At 49.1% G+C, this 27,950-nt stretch overlaps 4 protein-coding genes across 4 annotated transcripts; all 4 read right to left on the bottom strand.

Moving 5' to 3' along the window:
* Window positions 1–6,264: 6,264 nt before the first annotated feature.
* Window positions 6,265–6,972, bottom strand: LOC136003882 (loricrin-like). Its single transcript, XM_065659864.1, has one exon. It carries the CDS (start codon window positions 6,970–6,972, stop codon window positions 6,265–6,267), a length of 708 nt encoding a protein of 235 aa, XP_065515936.1.
* Window positions 6,973–9,669: 2,697 nt separating this feature from the next.
* On the bottom strand, window positions 9,670–10,989 carry LOC136003881 (loricrin-like). The gene has a single exon (XM_065659863.1). The coding sequence runs from the start codon at window positions 10,987–10,989 to the stop codon at window positions 9,670–9,672; it is 1,320 nt and encodes a 439-aa protein (XP_065515935.1).
* A 3,301-nt stretch (window positions 10,990–14,290) lies between these two features.
* Window positions 14,291–15,985, bottom strand: LOC136003880 (loricrin-like). The gene is made up of 2 exons (XM_065659861.1): window positions 15,549–15,985; window positions 14,291–15,323 (listed from the first exon to the last, which is right to left on the bottom strand). The coding sequence occupies exons 1-2, from the start codon at window positions 15,983–15,985 to the stop codon at window positions 14,291–14,293; spliced, it is 1,470 nt and encodes a 489-aa protein (XP_065515933.1).
* Window positions 15,986–19,490: 3,505 nt separating this feature from the next.
* Window positions 19,491–26,537, bottom strand: LOC136003879 (uncharacterized). The gene is made up of 3 exons (XM_065659860.1): window positions 26,415–26,537; window positions 19,853–21,215; window positions 19,491–19,801 (listed from the first exon to the last, which is right to left on the bottom strand). Exons 1-3 carry the CDS (start codon window positions 26,535–26,537, stop codon window positions 19,491–19,493), a joined length of 1,797 nt encoding a protein of 598 aa, XP_065515932.1.
* Between the last annotated feature and the right edge of the window lie 1,413 nt (window positions 26,538–27,950).

Genomic DNA, 27,950 nt, shown 5'->3' with positions numbered 1-27,950 from the left:
TCTTTTTTTTTCCTACATCTTCAAGGGAAACTTGGAAATTTTATGGTTTCTGCTGAGAAAATTTAGCTTAAACCTCGGTAGGAACTTGGAACATCTTTTTGTTTCTCACTCCTCTTGTTTTCCAGGTGTGTTGTTTATAGGGCTGGAGTTCATAGTGGGAGTCAACGCTGCAGTGCATGGTCTGACTCAAACCCAGTTTTATTTCGCATCAGCCAGTATTTCATCTAGGCAATATGGACTTCTTGGGATTTTTAGGGAAGGTAGAGTTACCTATCTCACCCCATAGTCTCTGTTTAGAACAGGTCAGAAGGAAGATTAAGTATGATGTAGTCCTTCCTCTGCTTATACCCTGTTGTTCATGGTGATCAGACCCTTAGAGATGGAGTCTGCTTCTTGCTCATCAGCCACGAATGAAGCCGAATCTTCGCTTTTGGCTCCTTCAGAATGTGCCTGTGAGGTTCTGAGGCTCAGGGCTAGTTGTTGCACATCCAAGTGCTTGGATTGGTGAGAGATCCTGATCTTCAACCCAGACAGCTTTTCCAAACCCAGCATCTAGATTTGTCTGGAAGATGCACAAGGTGTGGGGACTGGAGAGCTGAGCTTAGATACACTGCTGCCATTGAAGTGCAAAGGGAAGGGTGGGGAATGTGGAAAGCAGCTCTCGTCAATGAAGGTGGGCTTGGAATGATGCTAAAGATAAGGAGAAGAGTAACAGTGGAAAAACACCAAGACACCAGCACATTTTGTGAGCTTCAAGTTTTAATATCACATCTTTGCTACTGGAGACAGAAGCAGGAAATCAATGGATTCAAACTCTCGCGTGTGCGAGGGCAGTTCATGTTTCTGTCATGCTAATGCCACTTTGCCTTATCAGGAGTGGGGAGAGGTAAGACGTGCTGGAGGGAAGGGGCAGAACCTGCCCAAGCTCAGGGCTGCATCTTGCAGGGGGAGAGGGGAGAAGTGCAGCCCCCATCGAAACTCCTGGTCCCTTCACTTCTGCTGCTGTGGGGGCCACTGCACCGGCTGCTTGATCTGTTGTTGCTGCAGGCAGGGAGCAGGAGCCACTGGGACCTGCCCGGGCACGTTGACCACAGGGGCCTGGGGAGGGAGGACCACGACGGGCGTCACATCCTGCACGGCGCTCACTTCGTGGCAGACGACCTCCTCGGAGCCGTGGCAGGAGGAACCTCCGCTGTGGCAGGAGCTCTCGGTGTTGTGGCAGCCTCTGTCTCCACGGGAGCACATGGTTCGGTTGGGGTGGTCAACCCTAGGGAGGAAAGACCATTGTCAGGAAGTGTGTGATGGGCAGTGTGTTTGCCTCCCTCTGCTTTGGCTTTTCCTCGGTGTTTTTGAGCCTGCTGGGGCTCGTCAGGATCTGCCCATCCCATTGCCCGAGCTTAGAGCTTTGTTCTCACAGTGCTGGACCAGCCCACTCCATCTCAAAGCCCCCATGACCCCCTCAGCAGCATCTCTCCCAGGCTCCATGAGCCATTTCCCTGCTCTCCTTTGCCGCATCCCATAAGCACCGGTGCAAGACACCCTGGGATTATCTCAGGCTGTGTAACGGAGGAGCAAATGAGCTGTGGGCTGCCAGTTTATGCTGCACTGACAAGAAGCATATTGGCAAGGGTCTGAAAAACTCACAGCCTGAAGGGGCCCTGGCACAGGCGGTGAATTTATAGCTAGGACCGGTAGTATCAGAGCCTTGGCAAAATGCACTTGCAAAGCCACGTGCTCAAAATGAAAATACTCCTCTGCCTTCTTCCCTTCTGTGTCCTCTGCTCTCTCTGTGCCCTGTGGACCCAATTTCCTGAGTTAAAAGCATCTAAACCATCTTCTGAGGAGAGCTGAGATTTCAAGGAGGCAGAAGGCATTCAGACGCAGGTAGGTGAGCTGAAGGCTGTTCATGCTGCTCCTTCCTCTCATCGCTTATATCTGCTTTCTGAGTTCTTTCTTAAAGTTCTTCCATGACAGCTTAATGTTTTCAGCTCCTGAAGATTTCCATTTTCTGAAGGAGCTTAGTGAAGCAGTCAGGCTCGGAAGTACAATTAAAATTCCCAGTTTAAACCCAAGGTTTCTTATGAAAGATCAGCCTGCTGTCTCCCATTCATTCCCAAATCCCATCCTTTATAGAATCATAAAATGGCTAGGCTTGGAAAGGACCTTAAAACCTTTCCTTTCTCATTTCCAGTTTGTCTTTTGGAAACTGGGAGTCCTGAGCCCTGAAGTAATGCAAATATATCTATGTGTGATAAGAACAATACATTTTACATAATAAATGAGCAGTCTTGAGACCAATTTTGATGGCACAAAATTGCCCCAGCAAGAATTTGGCTCCCAATAATCCCAGCTCCTTCAGACAGATCCGTCTAAGAGTATAACTCTGCTCAGCTCAGCAAGTTATCATAGGAAGGAAATGTTAGCAGTGGAATAGCAACTCACCTTGGCTGTGAAGGCTCTGCAGAAGGAGAGGAGCGGAGTGAATGAGTTGCTCTCCCATCCGAGAACTTTTATACAGTTCCTAACTCCCTTCCTGAAAATGCAATAAACCCCTGAGGAAAAATGACCAACGTATTTACAAAACAGCCCCGCCTCTAATTATCCCCCATCTTCAAAAGCTTATTCAACCTGGTTTCTTTGATTGACTTGTCATACAGTAGATTGTCTTCCTTGTGTTACACAGCTTTAATTGCAACCCTGCCCCGTGCAGGTTGTAATGCTCGAAGAGTGAAAACCGTGTGGGTGGTTTGACTGTCTCACTGTCATGCCAAGATGAGTTTGAGGTTGCAAAATGGGTGGCAAAGGTGGTGCTTTTTTGGGTTTCTATCCTCCTGAAGCCTCTTGCCCAAAGTCTGGAAGGGAGGAGAGGTCATGATGACCGGTCACCTCTAAGTGCTCTTGGCAGGACTGGGTCTTGCACAGTGGACAAGAGGCAGCACTTTCAGGTCCTTGCCATAGAAACTGGTGAGTTTTTAGGGAGTCCTCATCACATGTGGATACTGGAGCTGGAATCTTTGTCAGGGGGTGTAGTGACAGGACAAAGAATGGTGGGTTCAAACTTAAACAGGGGAAGTTCAGATTAGGTATAAAGAAGATCTTCCCTGTGAGGGTGGTAAGATGCTGGCACAAGGTGCCCAGAAAAGATGCTATCCATGTCAGTGTTCAAGGCCAGGTTGGACAGGGCTTGGAGCAAGCTGCTCTAGTGTGATGTCTCTGCCCACAGCAGGGGTTGGAACTGGATGAGCTTTAAAGTCCCTTCCAACCCAAACTATTCCATAGTTCTGATTCTTTGCTGTCCTCTGAAAGCATCTTTAAAGTTGTCTTCACCCTCTAAGACATCTGCAGGTGCCAGAAGCTTAGCCAAGGGTCCCCTCTCCATCTCTGCTCTCTGACTGTGTCATTGCCCAGAGCAATAAAAGTGGGATAATGAAGCCTGTGGCGACTGTGGCTGGCTCCAAGAGCTACAACTGGAAAGTGACCTGGCAGGGCCAGGTAGCGGTACAGGCCACTCTTGGTTGTCTTGACTTGTACCTATGAATACCCCCAAAATGTGCAGTTTCTCTACCTGTGTAGTCTACTTCATGTCTGATTTTACAGCGGTTTCACTGATACTGACAGTTACCCCTGATTTTCATTGCTGGCATTTTTCCCTGGCCAACACTAAAAAACCTTGACCATAACTGCTCTTTTAAAATGTCTGGTTTTCTGCTATTTGGGTTGGTTTTTCCTTTCCCTGCCTTTGAAGCAGCCATTGTCTATGATGGGAAATAAGCGCCTACAGAACCCTCTTGAGCAAACCTTGCACCCACGAGTTAGCTGTGAGTAAAGCGCTAGCTCAGACACCACGTACCTAGCTGACCACGCATCTCAAACTCACACAGCTCTTCCCTAGGGCAGGATGGGTGCATCCTGGGTGCAGAGGAGCGGTCTGGCCTCGGTGAAATCAGCCGTGCAACCACAGCTTTGCAACAGCCCCGGTTTCACCTTTTTCCTCCCATTAGTAACTTGACTGTGCAATTTTTGCCCTGTGTTTTCACTCCTTTTGCACTTAACTCCCTCTGCAAGCATGGGAGTCAAGGTTTTGTTGGGCAGAGATTGACCGAACGTCTGAAGCAGAGGGGTGGCTCCCACTTGCTATCTCCAAACAATTTCTTTAGCTTCTATCCAGAGACACCAGTTCTTTCATCAAGAAGCCAGATTCATGTTTACCGTTTGGCCTGCCTGTTTACTAACAGCCAAAGCAGAGGGGGCCATGGCTTTTGCAAGCACCAACATGCTTGTGGACAAGAGTCCTGCGTTATCACAGTTCGTCAGCCATGAAGAACGATGTTGCACAACAAGGGAGGAGGAAATCTGCATGTACAAATGCGCATGTGTATCCTGTGTATAAAAATCCAGCCTCCGCTTGCTCTCACCCTCATGCTGGAGATGAGCTGTAGCTGCCCTAATGTGCAGAAGAAGACAGTGGGATGCAGCCCCAGCTCCTTGTGTTCAAGCTCTGGGTGGAAGAGCATCTTCCTTCTCCCTGGGTCTGTTATACTATCACAGAACCCCAAACTGGTTTGGGTGGGAAGGAACCTTAAAGCTCATCCAGTTTCACTCCCCTGCCATAGACAGGGACACCTTCCACTACAGCAGGTGGCTCCAAGTCCTGTCCAACGTGGCCTTGAGGACTGGCAGCCACATCTTCTCTGGGCATCTTATGCCAGCCCCTCAGTGCCCTCACATCATCGAACCCAGTCAACATCTAAGCTTGTGGAATGCTTTTTGATACAGGCCTCAAAAAGCCAGCCAGATGGAACAGGGAATAAGGAATGTAATTCTAGTGTTTTCCATTTTTGGGATGTTTTTTTGTCAGTTGAATAGACAAGAAGTATTTGGATACTCCAGACTAATCAGTGTTCTGGAAGTCTCTTGGAAATTGTTTGAGTTCCTTCACTACCTTTGGTGCTATCAGATAAAGTAGGGAAAATAACTCAATAGCGAAGTGGTATATTTGAGACATACAAGTAGATGCAAATAAATGATATCACAGACTAATTTTAGAATGGAATTTAATATGGCCAGTGACAAAACCTTATGTAATGCTCCCCATGCCACAGGCTTACAACATTTTACAGTGTGAATGATACCCATTGTGGCACCAAACACGTGGCTGGAGCTCAGAGGATTTTGGTTTTTATAAGCTGTGGTGTTTTACAAACATCAGAACAAAGTTTTCTGGGGTTTTATTGAGCTGAAAGGGTCAAAATCTCTTTCACAGGTGGGTGAAAGATATTGTACAATGTAATTTTGTGCTCTTTAGTGTTCCTTTGAAACGGGCACAGATCTATGGGTGGGTCTTTCCCTTCATTACCAATATTTGGAGGAGTCAAAACACCCTAGGGAACAGTCCTGGAACACAAAATGTTTGGCAAATACCACATAACAACCAGCACTGGATGTTCAGGCCTCCCCCGTGTGTCCCATCAGCACAGAGGAACCGTCTTCTCCCTGTGCCTAATTTAGGGCCTGATCCTATCAAATGAAGCAGGTTAATGCGAAGAAGCGAACGAGCTTGTTCCAGTTGCCTCATCTGGTGCAAGCAGAAGGTTTACGTGCTCTTGGCTTACGACATCGCCTGCAATCTCCCTGGGCCAGGAGCCTGGTGTGTAATTTCTTCCAAGTAAACAACTCTGCACTCCCAAGGTCACGGTGTAAATAATAATCAGTTGGAAATCACCTGGGTATTTTGCATATCTCCTTACTGGAGCTTGTAGAGTCTGGCCATGGAGAGGGTCTCAGCAGGGCACAGCATTTCCATTTGATGGGGACAGCATGGGGGAAGCTCTGAGTTCAGCGAGAGCAAAGCTAAGAACCTTCTCTTGCTGTTGAACATGGTTTAATTCTATTGAAAGGAATACTATTTGAGTATGGTTGTAAAATACATATCACAAATGTTTGAGGATAAAGCTTGTGAAGCGGACTTATTGAGTCCCTGGATTTTGAGTAGAGCCAGAAATGAAAGGATTCATTCAGATACTGGAATTTCCCACAGACTATGGAATTTTATTTTCCAACCCACAAGCGAAAGGAGATGGAAAGAAGAATCTTTCCCTGTCACCAAAGCACAAATCACTTTTCCCAGCAGTGCTTGCAGCAATGTTTCTAGCGCAGCCCAAAGTGGGGAATGCAGAGCTCCCTGACTGTAATGACATGGTTGGGTTTGTGCATTGTGGCACATCCAGGGCACTTTTGCTTGAGCAGTGGTGGCTGCTGGGTCCATCACTTCTTCTGGCTCGGGGGCCAGTGGTTGCTCTGCTTGCTCTGCTGGGCCTCAATGTCAGGAACCACCACGGGACATTTGTGCTGCATGGCCTGGGAGGACCCAACACCTCCACAGCTGAGCTCTGGGCCTGAGTATCCCCCCGTGCTATAGCCCGATCCCTCGCTATAATGCCCTGATCCACCACCTGCCCCTGGGATGCATCTCGGTGATGCATCGTATCCGTATCCACAACCTTCTCCCGCAGTGATGCCCATTCTCTCACTGTGGCAGCCAGATCCTCCACCTGAGTTGCCAGTGATGTTCCTGCATGAGTCCTCACTGCCATACCCTATTCCTCGCCCTGCACCATAGACAGGGACTGTCCCCCCTGCAACTCCCCAGCCAGTCCCCCCACTGTCACCACTGGATATTACAACAGATCCATCACCGCTACATCTGTACCCCCCTGATACACTATAGGTAGATGATGTCGGCATGGGCTCGAAGGATGAAGCTCCCCGGCTGTACGTGACCGAGCCTTCCCCACCACAGAAGAAGGAGCCATGTCCCTGGATGTTTGGGAATCCGTGGTGCGAGGATATCTCATTGCTGTAGCCCCTGTTCCGCCGGCCACATCTCATTCTCCCTCGGAGGTAGTGGTAAATCTGAAACAGGAAAAAGTCAAACCCCAAATTTGGACCATTTTGCTTCAATTTTTGTACCATTTTCAGGGGGTGTGGTCAGAAATGTGTGTGTGGGTGTGAGGTGTGGGACAATGTCAGGCTTCAAAATTGGGTTCTGCCTAGCTGTTCTCAAATGACAGAGTGTTTGACTCTTACTTCCAGAGATTATCTTTTCCTTTTCTCTTTTATCCGGGGTGTATTTCTAGAGAAATCAAAATATGCAATATATTCCTCTAATATCTGATAACGGCCATGGTTTTCCCACTCATCTTCATGAGCTGTAAAAACAGCGAGGTTTAGCCTTGCTTCTGTTTTTAAAACATGGCAAGAATGGTGGATCCAAATATCCATGCAAGATGACATCGCTGGCTGTATTATTGCCATCATTGCAAATCATCCCCAAAAGTCTTTTACATAAGGTAATCGGCACATAGAAGCATGTAACCATTGTGAAATACAACACAGGCTTGTTGTTTTATATCAAGAATGTGCCCTGCATGTTGCAAACACCTTCAAAACTATAAAGACAATGAAGTCACCTCATGCTGGTCCAGCTACAGACTCAGCTCAGTTTTTAGCCTCTTTCAGCCCCGTGACCTGGCTTCACCTTGCTTCCCACTGCTCTGATCCACACCAAAGCCAGAAACTGTACAGATCCTGAGACCTTCTCTATGGATGGTCAGGCAGCATGGCTACTGCTGCAAGCACGTGTCAAGATCGCAGGTGAAGCTATCTGCTTTGAGTATGAAATAAGAAAGACCCAGAAAAGAGCAGACTTACCCTTCTCAGCCATTGGAAACACATTTAGAAGCTAAAAGTCGACTGAATGAGGAGCTTTAACAGACAGGAGCTCTTATATGGCATTTAGCATATATGGGAAGTGAGACACACTAAGGAATGGCAAGGATTTATTTACCAAACACTGATTTCAGTGTTTGCTTTGACTCATGACATCTGATCAATATCTTTCCTTCATGCTGCTCGTTGAGTTGCATGAGGTAGTAATTGCTACTTCTGCTTAATGATCCAATTCCTGTGCTCCTGCCCTGTGCTATGGAGGACCGCTTTGAGGTGATGATGCTGGGGGAGACCAGGGGAGGTGGGTGAGAGTAGGGAAATGCTGAGCAAAAGTGTGGGGCAGAGGGTGGTGGTGACCAGGTCCTACTCAGTGAAGGGCAGGGAGGTTGGTTCAGCAGTGATAGCAGTGCTTGGGGCATTGCTTAGGATAGGTACCCATGAGAGGGGAAGACAAACGCTCAGGAGGCATCTGGTGGTACAACACAGCACATGGATGCCTCCAGCATCTCACTGGTGGCTCCAGTGGGAGATTTTCTGAGGAAGACATTTACATCCAAAACAGAAGCTCATCAGAATTTTGTAAGGGTGTTAGAGATACTCTGAGAAATCTTAGAGGCCCTGGGGAGAATTGCGGAGGTGTGAACTTCCTAACACTTAAATCTACTGTGACTGGGTTGCTCTAATGAGGGATTATGCCTCCAAATGTTTTCCTTCCTCATTTTTGTATTCTATGTCCTTCCTCTGGCTTGGAAACAGCATCAAGCACCAGGGAAACTGTTCTGGAGGGCTGCAGGGGATTTGTGCAGTGGCCATGCTGGTAGTGCTGCCTTGTATGATGATGTCCTTGTATGAGGATGTATGATGATGATGATGTCCTCACTGCAGCCTGTTGTGCTCCAGCTTGAGGCCACAGCATGGCTTTTGGGCTGGATTAGGTTTCTTCAGCTCTGCTGTGGGGACAGTGAGTCCCAGCATTGGCAAAAGGCCATGTCTAGGCCACATCTACCAGGCAGAAAGCCGTGCATGGAGGTGGTGCTGCTGCCCTTGGCATTTCAAGGCAGATTTCAAAAGCTCGGGCAAGGAGGGATTGATGGCTTGGAGGCAAGATCTGGAGTGTGTTGAGCTGCCTGAGGGACTTGCTGCTGGTTCTATTTCCTTCTGCCTGGCCTAGGGCCTATTTGCCTGACTCAGTGTGTTGAGACTTGCCCTCTGGGTAGAGATGTTCTGAGGTTTGCAAAGCTCAAGGGAAGGGGAATATGGCAGGGACATGGACATTGGCTTGGTGTTATTAACCACCCAATGAGCAAGAGCAGCTGTTGAGGGTCAGCCCTGATCCCTGCTTTTCAGGACTGAGCCTCCTGGGCTTGGTCATATCTCCCAGCAGCACTTCATTGCTCCACAGACATAGTCATTGCATGCTGGTACCTCAGAGGACATAGAGCCATGAGCTGGGATGGAGCTTCATGATGCCCAGGCACCAAAAGGATGTTGGATGCTGTGGTTGTTCCATGTTCTAGGCTGTGCTGTTGCACTGTCATGGAGCCCAGGGGGACAATGAAGGGCTGTAAAGCGGGTGGCTTTAGAGCTGCACCAACAGCAATACACTATTGAAGCCAGCATGTTCTTTACAGAGAGGAGTGAAATGTCTTCTCTAGCTTCCAAGAACATAAGAAAAAAGAAACTTTTTGCCAAAGACACTTAAGATATTATTACATTTATTAGATATAAAATACACTCCTTGGAAAAGCAGCAAAACCATATCAAAGGCATTTTAACAGCACCAGGCTGTTAACCCTGGACTTCACAGCACAGAGATGCGCCATCAAGGGAAGAGAAGAGGACATGGAAAGGAGCAGGCAAACAGAGCCAGGTCTGGAGGTACAAAGGTGACATGGCAGAGGCAGGGCTGCTCTTGCTGAGTTCCAAGGCTGCCTGAGGCTGTTACTTGTGGTAGCTGGGGAGCCAGTGGCAGGACTGCTTGGTTTGATGGGACTGGATGTGGGGGATGACAATAGGGCATTTCTGCTGGGAGGACTGGTAGGAGCCTCCGCTGCCCCCTCCAGAGCTGACGATGATTGTCTGGCCTGAGGAACCACCACTGTATCCTCCACTGCAGCATCCAGATGAGCCTCCTCCTCCACCACCTGAGCTGATGATGATCTTGCCGGATCCCCCACTGGAACCACCGCTGTAGCCTCCTCCCATACCATAGCTCGAGGAGACCCCACTGCAGCCTCCAGAGTATCCTCCGCTGCTTCCACCTCCAATGATGCTCTTTGATCCTGAATACCCACCACTGGATCCTCCACTACAGCCTCCAGAGTATCCTCCACTGCTTCCACCTCCAATGATGCTCTTTGATCCTGAATACCCACCACTGGATCCCCCACTACAACCTCCAGAGTATCCTCCACTACCTCCACCTCCAATGACGCTCTTTGATCCTGAATACCCACCACTGGATCCCCCACTACAACCTCCAGAGTATCCTCCACTACCTCCACCTCCAATGATGCTCTTTGATCCTGAATACCCACCACTGGATCCTCCACTACAGCCTCCAGAGTATCCTCCACTGCTTCCACCTCCAATGACGCTCTTTGATCCTGAATACCCACCACTGGATCCTCCACTGCAGCCTCCAGAGTATCCTCCACTACCTCCACCTCCAATGATGCTCTTTGATCCTGAATACCCACCACTGGATCCTTCACTGCAGCCTCCAGAGTATCCTCCACTGCTTCCACCTCCAATGATGCTCTTTGATCCTGAATACCCACCACTGGATCCTCCACTGTAGCCTCCAGAGTATCCTCCACTGCTTCCACCTCCAATGATGCTCTTTGATCCTGAATACCCACCACTGGATCCTCCTCCCATGCCATAGCTGGATCCTCCACTACAACATCCAGAGGAACCACCATCCCCTCCACCTCCAATGATGATCTTGCCCCCTGAAGACCCACCACTGGATCCCCCACTGCAGCAGCCTCCAGATGAGCCTCCTCCTCCACCACCTGAGCTAACAATGATCTTCTGGCCAGATCCCCCACTGTATCCACCACTGTAGCCTCCTCCTATGCCATAGCCTGAGGAGCCTCCACTGCAGCAGGATCCACCTCCTCCACCACCAGAGCTGACGATGATCTTGCCACTGCCGTAGCTCCCTGAGCCTCCACAGTAAGAGGAGCCCCCGCTGTGGCATCCACTGGACTGTGAGGACATCCCATGGCAGCCTCCGGAGCTCTGTCTGGAGCACATCTTTGAGGAGGAACCTTGCAAGAAACAATGCTGTCAGAAAGGAGCACCTTGGAGATGCTGCTGAACCTTCACAGCAAACCAGAGATTGAGCAGTAACCAAGAAATACCCCATCTGCCCTGTCTTCTGCTTCATAAACTCCCTCACCCTTGTTAGGCAGGAGGGAAGACCTCAAATGAAAAGCACCCAGGGCCTGGTCTGCCGATCACAACAGTTATGGAAATACTCTGCATGCAGGGAGATTGAGAGCACTTCTAGAGATCTGGATGTGTGCTCTGACATATTGAGAGCCAGCAGTCTAACAGCTTTAGTCCCACTCTAGGTCCTTCTGGATGCGTAGGCTGCTAAAACTTACAGCAGCTGAAAATTCAACCCTTAGAACGTTAGCTACAACTCCTTTCTGCAGGGAGTTCAGTCCAGTTGGCACACCAAACTGATCTTCCATGAACCCCATCCGGTGCTGAGCCAGGATGGTTCCCTCATTCAAAGTATGCTCAAAGACCAACTGGTGGAGCAACCTCTTTGCATTGGGAACAAAAGTTTTCCACGTCAATGGGCTTACCTTGAGTGCAACTGGAAACGTGTGCAAGGCTCCGTTGAAGGTGAATGAAGAGCCTTGGGATAGGTGAGCTTTTATATCGATACATTAAGCTCTTAAGGGAAGTGAGACACCCTATGGAATGCTGATAGATTTATTTATGAGCCTGGCTTTTAGATACCTCCTTCTTTGACTCACTTGAAGCATATAGGTGCTGACGAAGGAGAAGTATCAATCACTTCATTGCAGTGGATAGTTCTACTCAGTGATTCATTTCCAGAAGTCTAGCTCTGAAACTTAGGGTCAAACAGCTTCTGGGGTCCCCCATGGGGGCTCCCCAATGCGTTGCTGTGAGGCTGTAGCTTTTTGGGTACTCAGGAGAGAGTGGAGACAAAGCAGATGCCGAGGGATGGAGGCTGAAGTGAGTGAGGGCTAGAGTGAGATAAAGGACAAAGGTAAAGGATGTTCCAGAGTAGGGTCCCAGGGAATTCTGGGGGAAAGAGGGTTTCTTCAAAAACTGGATAGATGGGGAGCTGGGTGGGGAGCAGGCCTATGTCCAGCCCCTTGGGAAAGGCAGCTATGGGATCAATAGGCCAGAGGTACAACCTGCAATGGGCAGTGCACTGCTTTGGAGCACTTCAGCCCAAATCCATTCCAGAGGTCCCCATGAGGGTTGCAAAGATGTAGTGGCCATTTCCCTTCACCTTTTTGGGTCCCCAGGGTGGATTTTGCTGTTGGATTGAGCAGAGATTGTCCGTGTTCAGCCCCAGCTTTCTGGGGTCCCTATCACCCCTTTCTTTGCAAAGGTGCATTTGAAGGCCATCAAGACCCTACCCTTTAACTCTAGAGCATTCCACATCTCCTCTGTCTCAGCAAGACCTATTTTCTGAGGGTCTTGCTTCCTGCCTGGGGCTGGGGAGGTATCTAGGTCTTTTGCTTGCTGGAGAATGACAGTTTGCGAGCAGTTATTGCAGTGCTGGCTGCTGTGTTTGCAGCAGCTTCATCCTGTCACTGCGTCATGCGTGCTTAAAAGTTGACAACAGCATCCACCCTCAATGGAGACTGAGTAGAGGAAAGAATAATTGGGGGGTTTTAGTCAAGAGGATGCATGACAGCAGCAGCAGACAGCCCAGTCCTGTCATGATGGAAATGATGGTGAGCATGGATGCAATTCCATCAGTGTGGGGATGGGACCATCAACACCAGGAACATGGGTTCAAGGGGCTTCCTTCATTTTGCTTTGGACTCCCTCCAGTGGCCTTAGCTCCACTCTCATCACCAATGGGAAATTGAAGGTCTCAGTGCAACTCTGGCTCTAACCTGTGAAATCTGGGCGTTGTGCTACAGCATCACAACACCTTGATCCCTTCCGTGACTTCATCCTGTAGGGACTTGCAGAAAGGGGCACCGAGGATTTACAGCTCATTGGGATGCAGGGTGTGAGGGAAGGTTGTGGCAGGTTTTGGCAAGGGTGGTGAGAAGTGGTTGTGCAAACGCTGGTGTGTGGAGACCCCAGGGCTGGGCACTGCAGGGACTGGAAAGATGGGACCTGTAAGGGACACATGTGTAGCACTTGCCACACATGGAGGAAGGTGGTTGGAACCACAGCTGCTGGAGAGGTCGACATTGCCACCACTTCCCTTAGGATAAAGAGGAAGAGTTTTGGGTAAAGGCAAGGATGAATGCAAGAGGCTTTGTGGTGGAGGCTGCCTCAAATGTGGGCCACGCTGCCTGCTTTCTGATGCTGTCTGGGCCCTTTTCAGCCCTGTAGACCAGTCACCCTCAGGGTGGGCAGACCGGTCACATTGTATTTCAGTCTCACCATTGCAAACACCACAAAGGGTAGTGACTTAGTGGGCATTGTTACGAGAGAAATAAAACCTTACCCAGCTCCTACAGCTTCCCAGTAGCTTCCTTCATGCAGAACAATGCTAACACTGATAGCATTTGATGTAGTAAAGTACTTGTGTAAGAAGAGCTCTCTAGCTCCAAAAAGCAGAAGCTGGTCAGTCAACTCAAGTGACTTGAGATACCTCAAGTGTTTGGATCCTTTAGTTTTGTTTCCTACCTACCAGTTGGATGTGTAAGATGGACAAAAACGTCCACTTAGCTTAAAATGTAATGAATGGAAGACTGTCATCACACGTATCCTGAAGAGGAACTCCTGCTGACCTCAGCACAAATGCTACTGAATGTTGCCTACCATAATTAATGGTTGTCTTGTGACAAATCTAGAGCAATGGGGCCAATGAAACCCAACTGTATTTCCAAAGGGTGCTGCTGTCTGCCCTGGCAACTCCTGCAGTGAAACCCTGAGCTTGTGATCTGTTTCCTTCTCTGGGCAGGGGAACCGAGGTGGAGGCATTTCCCAGGTTAAAGTTGGAGCCTTTATTTGCCAGAGGGACAATAGTCATCTGCTTAAGAAACAGGGTTTTTCCCAAGCAAGACCTGCTCAGAACCCTCTGCTCCAGCACTGAGGTTGAAGAACATTTCACAGAAGAAAGTATTTGATGTGTTATTCACTTTCTGAAAATAAACATGGGACTGACAAAGGATGAAAGCAACCGTGAAAAACCAGTTCTCTTAGTACACAGTAACCTTTATTTGCCTTCATATGAATGGGACAGAAGATCCATGTGGGAGGTCACAGAACAGGGGTGTAGCATCAAGGGAAGACAAGGGGAGAGGACATGCAGGGAGGAAACAGGCAGGTACGGAAGACAAAAGCAAGGATGTTCTTGATGATAACAGGGCTTCCATGGCTGTTACTTCTGCTGGCTGGAGGGCCAGTGGCAGGACTGCTTGGTTTGATGGGACTGGATGTGGGGGATGACAATAGGGCATTTCTGCTGGGAGGACTGGTAGGAGCCTCCGCTGCCCCCTCCAGAGCTGATGACGATTGTCTGGCCTGAGGAACCACCACTGCCCCCACTGGATCCTCCGCTGCAGCATCCAGAGGAACCGCCACCACTTCCACCTCCAATGATGATCGTGCCTCCTGAAGACCCACCACTGGATCCCCCACTGCAGCAGCCTCCAGATGAGCCTCCTCCTCCACCACCTGAGCTAATAATGATCTTCTGGCCAGATCCCCCACTGGATCCACCACTGTAACCTCCTCCCATGCCATAGCTTGAGGAGCCCCCACTGCAGCATCCAGAGGAACCTCCACTGCTTCCACCTCCAGTGATGCTCTTTGATCCTGAATACCCACCACTGGATCCTCCACCATAACCTCCAGAGGATCCCCCACTACCTCCACCTACAATGATGATACCGCCTCCTGAAGACCCACCACTAGATCCCCCACCGCAGCATCCAGATGATCCCCCACTACCTCCTCCTCCAATGATGCCCTTTGATCCTGAATACCCACCACTGGATCCTCCACTATAGCCTCCAGAGGATCCCCCACTACCTCCACCTACAATGATGATACTGCCTCCTGAAGACCCACCACTGGATCCCCCACCGCAGCATCCAGAGGATCCCCCACTACCTCCTCCTCCAATGATGCCCTTTGATCCTGAAGACCCACCACTGGATCCTCCACTATAGCCTCCAGAGGATCCCCCACTACCTCCTCCACCTCCAATGATGCTCTTTGATCCTGAATACCCACCACTGGATCCTCCACTATAGCCTCCAGAGGATCCCCCACTACCTCCACCTACAATGATGATACTGCCTCCTGAAGACCCACCACTGGATCCCCCACCGCAGCATCCAGAGGATCCCCCACTACCTCCTCCTCCAATGATGCCCTTTGATCCTGAAGACCCACCACTGGATCCTCCACTATAGCCTCCAGAGGATCCCCCACTACCTCCTCCTCCAATGATGCCTTTTGATCCTGAATACCCACCACTGGATCCTCCACTATAGCCTCCAGAGGATCCCCCATTACCTCCTCCTCCAATGATGCTCTTTGACCCTGAATACCCACCACTGGATCCTCCACTATAGCCTCCAGAGGATCCCCCACTGCCTCCACCTACAATGATGATACCGCCTCCTGAAGACCCGCCACTGGATCCCCCACCGCAGCATCCAGAGGAACCTCCACTACCTCCTCCACCTCCGATGATGCTCTTTGATCCTGAAGACCCACCACTGGATCCTCCACTACAGCATCCAGAGGAACCGCCACCACTTCCACCTCCAATGATGATCTTGCCCCCTGAAGACCCACCACTGGATCCCCCACTGCAGCAGCCTCCAGATGAGCCTCCTCCTCCACCACCTGAGCTAACAATGATCTTCTGGCCAGATCCCCCGCTGGATCCACCGCCGTAGCCTCCTCCTATGCCATAGCCTGAGGAGCCCCCACTGCAGCAGGATCCACCTCCTCCACCACCAGAGCTGACGATGATCTTGCCGGAGCCCCCGCTGCTTCCTGAGCTGGAGCCCCCACAGCAGGAGGAGCCCCCGCTGTGGCAGCCACTGGACTGTGAGGACATCCCATGGCAGCCTCCGGAGCTCTGTCTGGAGCACATCTTTGAGGAGGAACCCTGCAGGGAACATGTTTTGACTCAAGAGCAGCCACTGTCGTCAGGAGAATATTCCCCAGCCAGAAGGACCCATTCACACCCCAACAGAATCACAGAATCCCAAGGGTTGGAAGGGACCTCAAAAGATCATCTAGTCCAACCCCCCAGCAAGAGCAGGGTAACCTACAGTACATCACACAGGAACTTGTCCGGGCGGGCCTTGAATATCTCCAGTGTAGGAGACTCCACAACCCCCCTGGGCAACCTGTTCCAGTACTCTGTCACTCTTACAGTAAAGAAGTTCTTCCTGATGTTAACGTGGAACTTCCTATGCTCCAGTTTACACCCATTGCCCCTTGTCCTATCACTGGATATCACTGAAAAAAGCCTAGCTCCATCATCCTGACACCTACCCTTTACATATTTGTAAACATTGATGAGGTCACCCCTCAGTCTCCTCTTCTACAAGCTAAAGAGACCCAGCTCCCTCAGCCTCTCCTCATAAGGGAGATGTTCCACTCCCTTAATCATCTTTGTGGCTCTGCGCTGGACTCCTTCAAGCAATTCCCTGTCCTTCTTGAACAACAACCTCCAGAACCAATGAACTTCCATTCGTGTAAGCAAGTGGTGCTCCATAGATCCCAGACCCACGTAAAGCATTTTGCCAACAGATTACCATGTTGCTGGTTACTCAACCCACTATTTAGAGTCCTTTATCCGATGGCTGTTCCATCTCCATCTCTATACTAACAAAACACATCACTGAGTAGCATGGGATGATCCTGAACCTTCTTGTCCTTCAAGCCACCACCCATCAGATGCACTTTACTGAAGCATTTAAGTTTTGCAAGCATGAAAGTAAGCAAAGGATCATTCCCTTTGGCAGAAACGGACTTACCCTTCTTGGTCTGGCAATGTACACAGGGCAAAGCCGAGCGAATGAAGCACTGAGAGATCCATTAACTTTTATACCCTTTCCAGTTTTCCCAAGCGGGAAGTGAGGCATGTAAAGGAATGGTGATAGCTTTATTTACCAAACAAAGTGTCCTCCTTCAGCCCACTTGTCCTGACTCATGGGATCAGATCAATGCTTCTCTAGTGCATCACTTCCTAGGCTACCTGCAGTTTTGCTGCAGGTATCATGTGAGCTTCACTCCCGTGGTTGACGTTCATGGTAAGATCGTGGGACTCCAGCTAAGAGATGCTGCTGGGGTAGTGATGGACAGCAGAAGGGGCTGTGGAGACTCGTGGTTATTGTGTGTAGAGACTATGGAGATGCCATGGGGAATGAAGAAGGCTGCACTGGGTAAGAGTGCTGATGCTGGGGCAGCAAAGGAATCTCACATGCCTGGAGTTTCCCACTACACCAGTGAAGTGTTGACCATGAGTTTTGTTTGAGTGCACCACTATGGACAATACAGAGGTCAAGCAGTCTCTATACTACCTCTGGGACCTTGGGTGATGACTGTTTTAGAGAGGAGTTGAAATGCTGCAGGTAGAGGGTAAAGATCCAGTGTTCACCCTCTATATCAGTATCTTGATGGATAGTAACCAAAAGGATGAATTCATCCCAGTTTGGGAGATGGCTTTGGTGTTTCTGAGGAAGCAGCAAGATCTGAGCATGCTCTGTGCTCCTGCTGTCACCCTGAGAGCCTCTGAAATGTGGCTGATGTCTTCAATGGTCCTGGGCGAGCTCTGGGTGCAGGGGCGTTCAACACCAACGCTCCCACCTCCTTGAAGTGGGACCCCAAGCTTTCTGTTATCACTGTGCAGGCAGCGGTGGTGTTTGTACAGTTCCCAGTCACCGGTATTTTAGCACCCTATGACTTTCCATAAGAAAATCCCAGGAATTCATCTGTTCTAGTGACAGAGCTGGCTGAAGGAGCTTGTCTGGACATGTTTTGAGGACACCTGCATCCCTGGAGTATCCAAGGATGAGAGGACAGAGGGTAAAGAGACATATTAAATGTCTAAGCTCTTCTACCCGCTGCAGGTGTGGGTCACTTCTGTTTCTTCTGGGATAGTTCCAGGTATCTGTCATCTGCCTCACGTAGAACAGTTCAGGCAGAGAAGGTTTATTTTCCTTTCCCTGCTAATTGCCAGAATATACCACATCAAAGAAATCACTTCCCATAGGGAAACACCCTTGGAAGACTCATACCTGGAGCTGTGTTTTATCCTGTGGGAATGAGGACATCCCTAGTTACTCCAGGCTTAGCATCTCAGCCCTTGGAATGGGCTTTCTGAAGTCCTGTCCTCGCTGCTGGCTCAGCTAGGGGTTCAGAGCTGGAATAAGGGTTGGAGAGACCCCTCATTTCTTTTCCACTGCTGCTTGGTGCAGCTGTGAGCACCAAGAGATCCTGCATCATGGACATGCAAGGGCTTCAGCTTCACACACATGATAGTACCCTGTAATCCTTTGTACTGGAGCTTTTGCATTTTTTCTCTCCTAACTCATTTAAAACTCCTTTGGCATTGCATGATGAGAGGACCTTTGGAGCACTTTGTGCAGTTCTGGGGTTCTCAACATAAGAAGGACATGGAGCTGACGGAGCAAGTTCAGAAGAAGCCATGGGGATAATCAGGGGCTGTCTCCTGTATGGATCCAGGCTGAGAGCATTGGGGCTGTTCAGTCTGGAGAAGAGAAGATGCGTGGAGACCTCAGAGCAGCTTCCAGTGTCTGAAGGGGGATACAAGGAGAGGGACTCTTCATCAGGGACTGTAGTGACAGGACAGGGGGTGATGGGTTCAAACTGAAACACGGGAAGTTCAGGACAGATACAAAGAAGTTCTTTACTATGAGGGTGGTGAGACGCTGACACAGATTGCCCAAAGGAGTGGTAAATTCTCTATCTCTGGCAGTGTTCAAGGCCAGGTTGGACAGAGCCTTGGGTGGGATGGTTTAGTGTGAGGTGTCCCTGCCCATGGCAGGGGGTTGGAACTGGGTGATCTTAAGGTCCTTTCCAGCCCAAGCCATTCTATGATTCTATGACATTTTGATGAGGTAGGGAGACTATAGTGTTCAACTTTGTGGTACCTTATCTCATGGACACAGGTCAGGATGACCTGAGAATATTTAGTGAATCCAGCACGTCTTGTATAGGTGGGTTTCAATGCACTTGTGCTCTGGAGATTTGTTACAACAGCATCAACTCAGAATAAAAGCATAATGGCAATAATGAAAGCATAAAGCAAAATCCAACCACTCAGACACCGAAGCTCTCTAGAACTGCAAGTTTTATTGTTTTGTGCAAGCACTAGAAGACTGAGGGAGAGAACAGACATCTGAAACCACCCTGGCTGGAGGTTATTGGTACATGACATCAAAGGGTCTGGTCAGATGGAAGCTGCACAGGAAAATCCCAAGAAAGAGGAGAAAGGAATAATGCAAATCTTCTTTAATTTAATAGAGAAAGAAATGTCAGGCACGTTTGTATCTTGGGTTTTCTGGGTCCGAGAGTCCCTTCTGCAGACACTACTTGTGTTTAGTCTGCGGTGGCCAGGAGATCGGCTGGGTCTGTTGTTGGATGGACATACCTCCAGAACTGGATGAACCACCTCCACTGCCACCTCCTCCTGAGCTACCTCCTCCAATGATGCAGATGGATCCTTGACCCTGGTGGCCTGAACCACCACCACCACCTCCTCCTCCAATGCTGCCACCTCCAATGCATATTGGGCCTTGGCCCTGGTGGCTGGAACCACCACCTCCTCCTCCTCCACCTCCACCAATACAGATGGGACCCTGACTTTGGTGGCCTGAACCACCACCTCCACCTCCTCCTCCTATACTGCCACCTCCAATGCAGATGGGACCTTGGCTTTGTTGGCCGGAACCACCACCTCCTCCTCCTCCACCTCCAATGCAGATGGGACCTTGGCTTTGTTGGCTGGAACCACCACCTCCTCCTCCTCCACCTCCAATGCAGATGGGACCCTGACTTTGGTGACCTGAACCACCACCTCCACCACCACCACCTCCACCAATACAGATGGGACCTTGGCTTTGGTGGCTGGAACCACCTCCTCCTCCACTACCTCCACCAATGATGCAGACGGGACCTTGGCCCTGATGGCCAGAACCACCTCCACCACCACCACCACCACCACCACTGCTTCCTCCACCAATACAGATGGGGCCTTGGCTTTGATGACCTGAACCACCACCTCCACCACCACTACCTCCGCCAATGATGCAGACGGGACCTTGGCCCTGATGGCCAGAACCACCTCCACCACCACCACCACCACCACTGCTTCCTCCACCAATACAGATGGGGCCTTGGCTTTGATGACCTGAACCACCACCTCCACCACCACTACCTCCGCCAATGATGCAGACGGGACCTTGGCCCTGATGGCCAGAACCACCTCCACCACCACCACCTCCTCCTCCACTACCTCCGCCAATGATGCAGACGGGACCTTGGCCCTGATGGCCAGAACCACCTCCACCACCACCACCACCACCACCACCACTGCTTCCTCCACCAATACAGATGGGGCCTTGGCTTTGATGACCTGAACCACCACCTCCACCACCACCACCTCCACCAATGCAGATGGGACCTTGGCTTTGGTGGCTGGAACCACCTCCACCACCACCACTGCTTCCTCCACCGATACAGATGGGACCTTGGCTTTGATGACCTGAACTACCACCACCTCCTCCTCCTCCCCCTCCTATGCTGCCACCTCCAATGCAGATGGGCACATGACTCTGGTGGCTGGAACCACCTCCTCCTCCTCCTCCTCCTCCTCCTCCACCTCCACTAATACAGATGGGACCCTGACTCTGGTGACCTGACCCACCACCGCCTCCTCCACCACCACCTCCTCCTCCTCCTCCAATAATGCAGATGTGTCCTTGTTCCTGGTGGCCTGAACTACCACCACCTCCTCCACCTCCGCCGCCACCACCGATGGATCCTTGGCTCTGGTGGCCTGAACCTCCCCCTCCTCCAAAGGGGGACGATGATATGTGGGTCTGGTAAATAATACCACCACCTCCACCGTAGCCACTGCTGCCTCCTCCATGACAAGATGATCCTTGGCTCTGGTATCCTTGAGATCCTCCTCCACCACCGCCATGGCATGAACCTCCTCCGCCACCACCGCCATGGCATCCACCAGACTCAGAGATCCCTTGTCCATCACCCTTCTGTTGATGGGAACCCATTGTCACCGGTGTCTGCGAGTCCTGCAAAAGAAAGAAGAACCAGGGCTTAGCAAATGCAGGGAGAGAAAAGCTTGTGTTACTGAGCTTCCCCATCCTCTTCCAATATATGAAGATGTCTTCTGCTTCCTTTTTTGCTCCCCACCCTTTGCTTCCATATCCCTTGATAAGGTCTTCTACCAGACCTCCTCTATCCATATCTAAATGGCCTTTTCTTTCTAGAGCAGATGCAACCATAATCATTCCTTAATAATCCCTTCTTGCAGCAAGTTGTGGCAATGCCACTGCAAGCAGTACACAAGGCTGTGGTACACCAGAATTACCCTTATCCAAATGTGGTTTGGGAAGTTTGAAAGGGCTATAATGCTCATGTAATTAATATTCCACGGCATACAAGAAACAAAGCACATGGCTCATCATTTGCATAACAGTATCTTCATTGCACTTTGAAATTCTTTAATCTTGGTTTCAAAAGAGCACTCAGTTTCATTTCTTTTTAAAAATGAGGAGAGGAGCACCCAGTGGAACAGATACCAGCAATGTAAACCCCAGAAGTAGCTGCAGAAAGCTGCAGAATGCTCTAGGTCACCACTTGCAAGGGCTTGATTGGTGCCTGTACCCAAGGCTGAAACCTAGGATGCTGTGAAGTTTGAGCACTTCTTTGGCACTTAACCCCCACTGTGTCCTTGTCTGCTCTATTCAGCAGGTCAGGTCCCTAAACATGCCAGAGGAGAAAACGGTTCCTCCAAGAATAAAGGTGGTCAAAAGAGAGTCTTTTCCAATTTAGATAAAGGGCTGGAAAATTAGGGTAGACTCCCATTTGGTATTTCAGTTCCTTTGTTTGACACTCTTCGCTGAGCACTTGAAAAAATTCCTTTTCCTGACTTTTTTCTTGGGATTTATATTCCAAGAGTATTTAGGAGCTGCCTGTATACACTGGTACCACATGGTGTTGGGCCCAGAGAAATAAAGGGGCTCTGAAGACCATGTTTTCTATGTCTCAGCTTCCCTTTCTTATCTGATTACATAATCCTACAGACTGAATCATTAGGAAATAAAATCACCATAAACAAGGAAGAATTTTCGGGTTAGGAGACCCCAAAGCCTATTTACTCCAACCTTTTCCAGGTTAGCATTCCAAAGCTAATCAGCCAAGACAGTTTTCATCAGCAGCATGAAACAACTTACCGTGTCCTATGGCACGAATGGGTGGAAAGAAGTCAAATGGAGTGAGGAAACCTGGTGTGCAGGAACTTTTATATAGTATCTAGTCCTCCTCTTGGAAAGAAACAATGATTGATCTATTTACTAGCCAAACCCAACCACAACTACCCACTTCCTTGGCACAATCTTGGGCTCGTCATTTCTGATTGGTATCTCCCTTCCACCACCTCTTTTGTTTTCAGGTGTATTAAAGTCACTGGATGGCCCCACCTACTCCAAGAGAAGAAATGGGGAAGAGCAGCATGCTCAAGGAGGTTCAGAAGAAACAAGCGATTTACTTTCACATCCCCCTTACAGAGGGGTCCAACATTCCAGAAAGGAAATGTGGAGGGGGGGAAGGAACTTTTGTCTTTATAATTAGATAATTTATCTCTTATTCTAGAAAATGTTTCTGAACACCCAGACGTGGCTCTGGCATATTATTATCTTGTGTTGTAACTGGCAGATTAAGTAGGAGTGTATTATATGTTTCTAATGACACCCACATTATTGCCAGGGGCTGTAGGGACACACGTTGGACTCTGCTCCAATGAGTTTAAGCTCCCTGAAAGACAACACATACCTATACAGACAGAAGCTGAAGTGACACAAATATGGGAGGCTCCAGGTGATTTAGAGCATTGTAGGGTTTGACCTACAGAGAAATGAAGGGAAGAAACCCTAAAGGCCAGAGTGGTCTTCATGGAGATGCGCCGTGGTGTAAGAGCAACTGGGATGGGACTTTGCCCTTTCCATTTTTGACCATGGTGGCCTGCAGAGACCTCAGCACAAGAGCAGAGGGACCATTTGTCCTCCCTGACAGTTAGGGCAGTGAGAGAGGGCATGGCCACCACATTCCCACATCATGGGAATCGTCCATCCACACTGTGAGGCTGGAAGAGCTGTCTTTGCCCTCGGGGTGGTGGACTGGCCTAACTTCAGTGGCTTTTCCCAGTGGTTTTGCTTAGATTGTGCCTGCCATGGCCAGTGTACATGGCCAGCTTACATACTTTTGGCTCTAAAGAAAGGCCAAAAGCTATTTTCTTGCTATGCTCACTGGTAGTTACACACGTAACAGCTGTGAGAGGTGCTCGGATGCTGTGGGCATTGACTGCGTTGCCGTAAGCAGCGTGAACATGATGGAAAAGGAGAAGTTTGAGCAAAAATCAGGACAATACTGGGAGTTTTATACCCAGTGGGCAGATAAATATACAACAGACTCTCTTTAAACCTCTCAGGAGCGTGTAAGAATAAGCGCCTCTTGCTGAAAGAGTATAGCAGATATGTAGGCTGCACACGGTGTTTTGCTAGATTTACTCAATGGGTTAAGAAATAAAAGGGGTCATATTTGCCATTCTTCTCTTGGAGCACCTCATCCCTTAACTGTAAGGGTTGCAGGGGAATTGATAGAATCATAGAATGGTTTGGGTTGGAAAGGACCTCAAGATCATCCAGTTCCAATCCCCTGCCATGGACAGGGACACCTTCCACTAGACCAGGTTGCTCCAAGCCTCATCCAGCCTGGCCTTGAACACTGCCAGGGATGGGGCAGCCACTGAAGTGGCAGTGCTGGAAGGATGTTCCGCTCAGATATAGCTGATTGTGGCAACAGTAGCTGGCGTTATTATTGCTTCGTGGCAGAGTAGGCTGTGCCACTGGTAGTCTGCTAAGTGCCACCTTCCCTGCTTTGCCAGTGTGCATTTCCTGCCCTGAAGCATGAAACCTGCTCAGCCTTATCTCACCTTTGAGGAAGCTCTGTCGGAAGTGTCACCATGGGAGGAAAAAGGCATCACCATTGGTGGTGTAGGACAAGGGACCCTCTCCCCAGTGCTCTGTCGAAGGTTCTCAACTGAAAGGGATTTCATGGGACAGCTTCAGGGCCTTTAAGAGGCCCCAGAAAATATTTCTGTAACAAAAACCTTTGGAAGTCTATCAGCCAGCCTGAGGTTCCACAAACTTGTAAGAACATGTGATTTCCAAACCCATATTCTGGGTAGAAGAATACCCATATCAGTAGTGTGTTTTCTTTTATGCTTTATCCCAGCAAGCAGACAGTAGCTCTATGATGTATAAAGCAATGGAATTGGTCAGCAGGCTGCGACCTTGCCCAGGAACCAAGTGACTGACACAAATTACCCCCTATAATTACTGATTTCTATAAAAGGCTTGCCCAAAGACTGTTCAGTCAAAAGAAGCCCAGGAGATGCCATGCCTTAGTATTTGATGTCCCTGTGTCACTCCCAAGTGATCCTGCACGAGGTACTCGTACACATCTGGCTGCTTGAGAATATATGGATGAGTAGCCTAGTGGGTAGAGCCAAATAAAGTTAAATATAATAAGCATAGGAAGGTCTGGTGCAGTATTTCCTACAACAGGCCTGCTATTTTACATCTAGAAGCACTCAGATGGGACCATGAAACTTAATGTGATGGAGACACCATCACAGCTAATGTCAAAGCCCCTCTGTGATATGCCTGGACCAGGAATGTAAGTAGGGCAGGGAAGGCAGATGTCAAGGGATTCACTGTCGGAAAACCAAATGAAGGGCTGTGATTGCGGCATATACTTAGCATATCTAGAACAGCTTGTTTATCTCTGCTATTAAGATCAAGGGCACTCAGGATGCAGGAGTAAGAGGTTTAACATGTTCTGGCACATAAAAGATGAGTCCTGGGATTTTAGGTACGTGTGCTCAGGAGTAGGGCATAACAAAACCTGATTTGGTTGTTCTAGAGGTTTGTTAGCTTGGCTGGGTAAGTCGGATTTACACAGAGGTGCTGGCACATGATGCTCCTTTGTAAAGGCCTCATTGCAAGCAGCAAAACAATAGTGTTTGCGAATTGTGAAGAGGCAGCAAGAAAATCAGATTTTGAAACCATGTTCCTGCATTTCAACAGCAAAGTGAAATGCTCACGTTAACTGGAATTAGCTTTACAGCTGGTCTCAGTCCTGGCTGAGCTAAGGCCTTTCATCTGTTAGAGTATAAGGAGTGTTTTACTTCCAACAAACTGCTCCTGAAGGTCCCTTTCCCTAGGAATGTAAATGGGAGTTTCTGTACTGAAGAGTGGAAATCAGAGCAAGCACAATTATGTCCCCATTTTATGCACAGGGGGGAGAGATTTGGGAAAGGCTCAAACCCCAGAATTGAAACCAGAGCTTTCAAATCTCAGCCTAATGCCCCATCCCCAGATAAATCCCCCCTTAATGAAGGGAAATCACATTGCAGAGGTAAAGCTCCCCAGCATTTGGGGGGCAGAGCTCCTTTTAAGCAATTTAATGCAGGTGTCCCCAAAGAACACTGTGTGCAGTGAGTATTTTGGTTCACTCTGAACACAGGCTGTAGCTACCAAAGCTCTATCAGTAGGGTGGAGCATAATTGCCACAGAGGCATACGTGTTCTCGTGATGCCTTTGCTTGACACCTCCTGATTATATCCTCTGTGTGGGTTATGAGAGAGGCGTGATCCTCACATCCGTCCTGAATGCAAGAAGGCCATGCTTCTGCTGGATGACAGGTAGCAGATGGGCTGGATGTTGCTGTGACCAAGGCACGCTGGAGGCCTACCCACTTTCTGAAGCCTTCAGATTACTTTCTGTTTAACTCTCTGTGATTTTTGCACATTGCAGGCTGGTGGGTGAGGATAAGGAGGGAAATGTATGTAGCCGGTGGGATGGAGGATTGTCTTCTGTTCCTTCCTGTAATTCGTCTCTCCCTACAACTGCGGTTTCTCCTTCGGTGGATTAGTAGGGCAAAGCATTCAATAAAATGGCCTAATGCACAAAATGTGATGTCCAGCATCCACACATGACATACATTGTGGCACTGAGGTGGACTCAGGGCTGGGCACACCCTGGGCAACTCTCAGGGCTATGGGAGCATGATGTCTTCTTCATGCTCCCATCTGCTCTGAGCCTTTAGGGACTGGGCTCAGTGGTCCTCGAGAGGAGCAGTGGTTCATGAAGATTATTCAAGACAGCTCTACCTCTTCAGCAGCTCATTGCCACCAAAGCAAGATCTACCCATTCTCCCCCAACAGGCAGCCAGATGACTTGATGATGCAAGACTTGCTGCTGAGTACGAGACACCCAGATAGCAGATACAGCAAGTATCGTTGATGGCTCCCAGCCTTTGGTGGTGGCCATGGCTGATGCCATGGTCTGCTAATGGTGGTGACCTCTGCTCTTGAGTGGTGCAGTCAGCAGCCTTGTCCTGAGGACATGGATCCACCCCCAATGAGCAGAAGTTGCTCTTCCCCACCCACAGTATCACTTCCTTTTCAGACCTGTTTCCTCACTCTGCTTCCCTTCAGACAAGGAACAGCCTGGCTCTCTACCCACTTAATCTCTGGTGTCAGATGGGTGAAGGAAGTGGAAAGAAAGGATCATTTTTAATCTGGAAGAGTTTCTGCCTCCACCCCTTGGGTTCTGCTTCTATTCTGGGGATCAAAGCTTTTAATCCTTTCCTCCTACCAATGTCAGCTCTTCCCAGAGTCTGTCCACTAAGAAGTTGTCCTTTTGCCCTTATTACCACACGTAACCATCTATGAACTTGGCCAGGGCTCTTTCTATGAGTATTCCTCCAAATTTCAACACGTGGCATGACATACATCTCTCTGCCAAGGAATGTGGGCACAGTGATGATGTTTGTGTACCCTAAGAAGAGCAACTTTCCCCAACAATTAACATACAATGGCTTTGGCAGTTCAGCCAACTGTCCAGCTGTGGCTTCCCTTCCTGGTTTCACTTTCATCTGGTCGCCGCATACATGAAAGCCATGGGCACACCCTGATCTCAGTGTTCTTCTTTCCCCCATCTTGGTTCTTCATTCTTCCAAACCTCATTGGGAAATTATCAGTGCTACAATGGGAATTTGGGAGATGCAAAATAGGATGACTTAGGCCTGGTCTCCCAGTAGCTGCAACACTGCTTTGTGATGACAAAAAGCAAAGCTCATGCTAACACAAGTCTGGCTTTAAATCACAGTGTATCACAGAGGCTACATCAGAGGAATGCTCTTGAGATCAGAATGCTTCCGACTGCTCTGTTTTATACCTGACTAAATTATATATACCTGACACTGCACCTGGAGGCTGCTGGGTACCAAAAAGCTGATCATCTGACATGGTTTTTAGCTCTCTAGGTTATGTGTGTGCATGTAGGAAACTAGTATACTTTGCTTCATATCTCTATAAACCTTCAATTACAGGATAAATGCTCTACCAAGTAAAAAAGGGAAGACCATTTTTGGTTATTTCACTTCTGCCAACCGCTGTTTGCTCAATATTATAAGAAACAGCAGAACAGGCAAAGAGAAATGATTCCTTTTGTATAACTGAAACATCTAACATCTCTGAAAAAGTGGAAGAACATTCTGAAAGAAGTCTATTCCTGGTTCTTTACTGCTTTCTCTACCATACCTCAACCTAGAGAAAAGTCTTCCCAAGTATGATAGCAACAGGCAGATAAAGCAAAAAGGAGGTGAAGTCAAAATTGAGCAACAGCCCTGCTAAATTAGATATACAGATCTCTTATCACACCCACAGCCTCATCACTGAG

Source organism: Lathamus discolor, chromosome 24, assembly GCF_037157495.1.
Source record: "Lathamus discolor isolate bLatDis1 chromosome 24, bLatDis1.hap1, whole genome shotgun sequence".
NCBI lineage: Eukaryota > Metazoa > Chordata > Aves > Psittaciformes > Psittacidae > Lathamus > Lathamus discolor.
The sequence above is the reverse complement of the archived record's forward strand: the minus strand, read 5'-3'. Positions and strand labels throughout refer to the sequence as shown.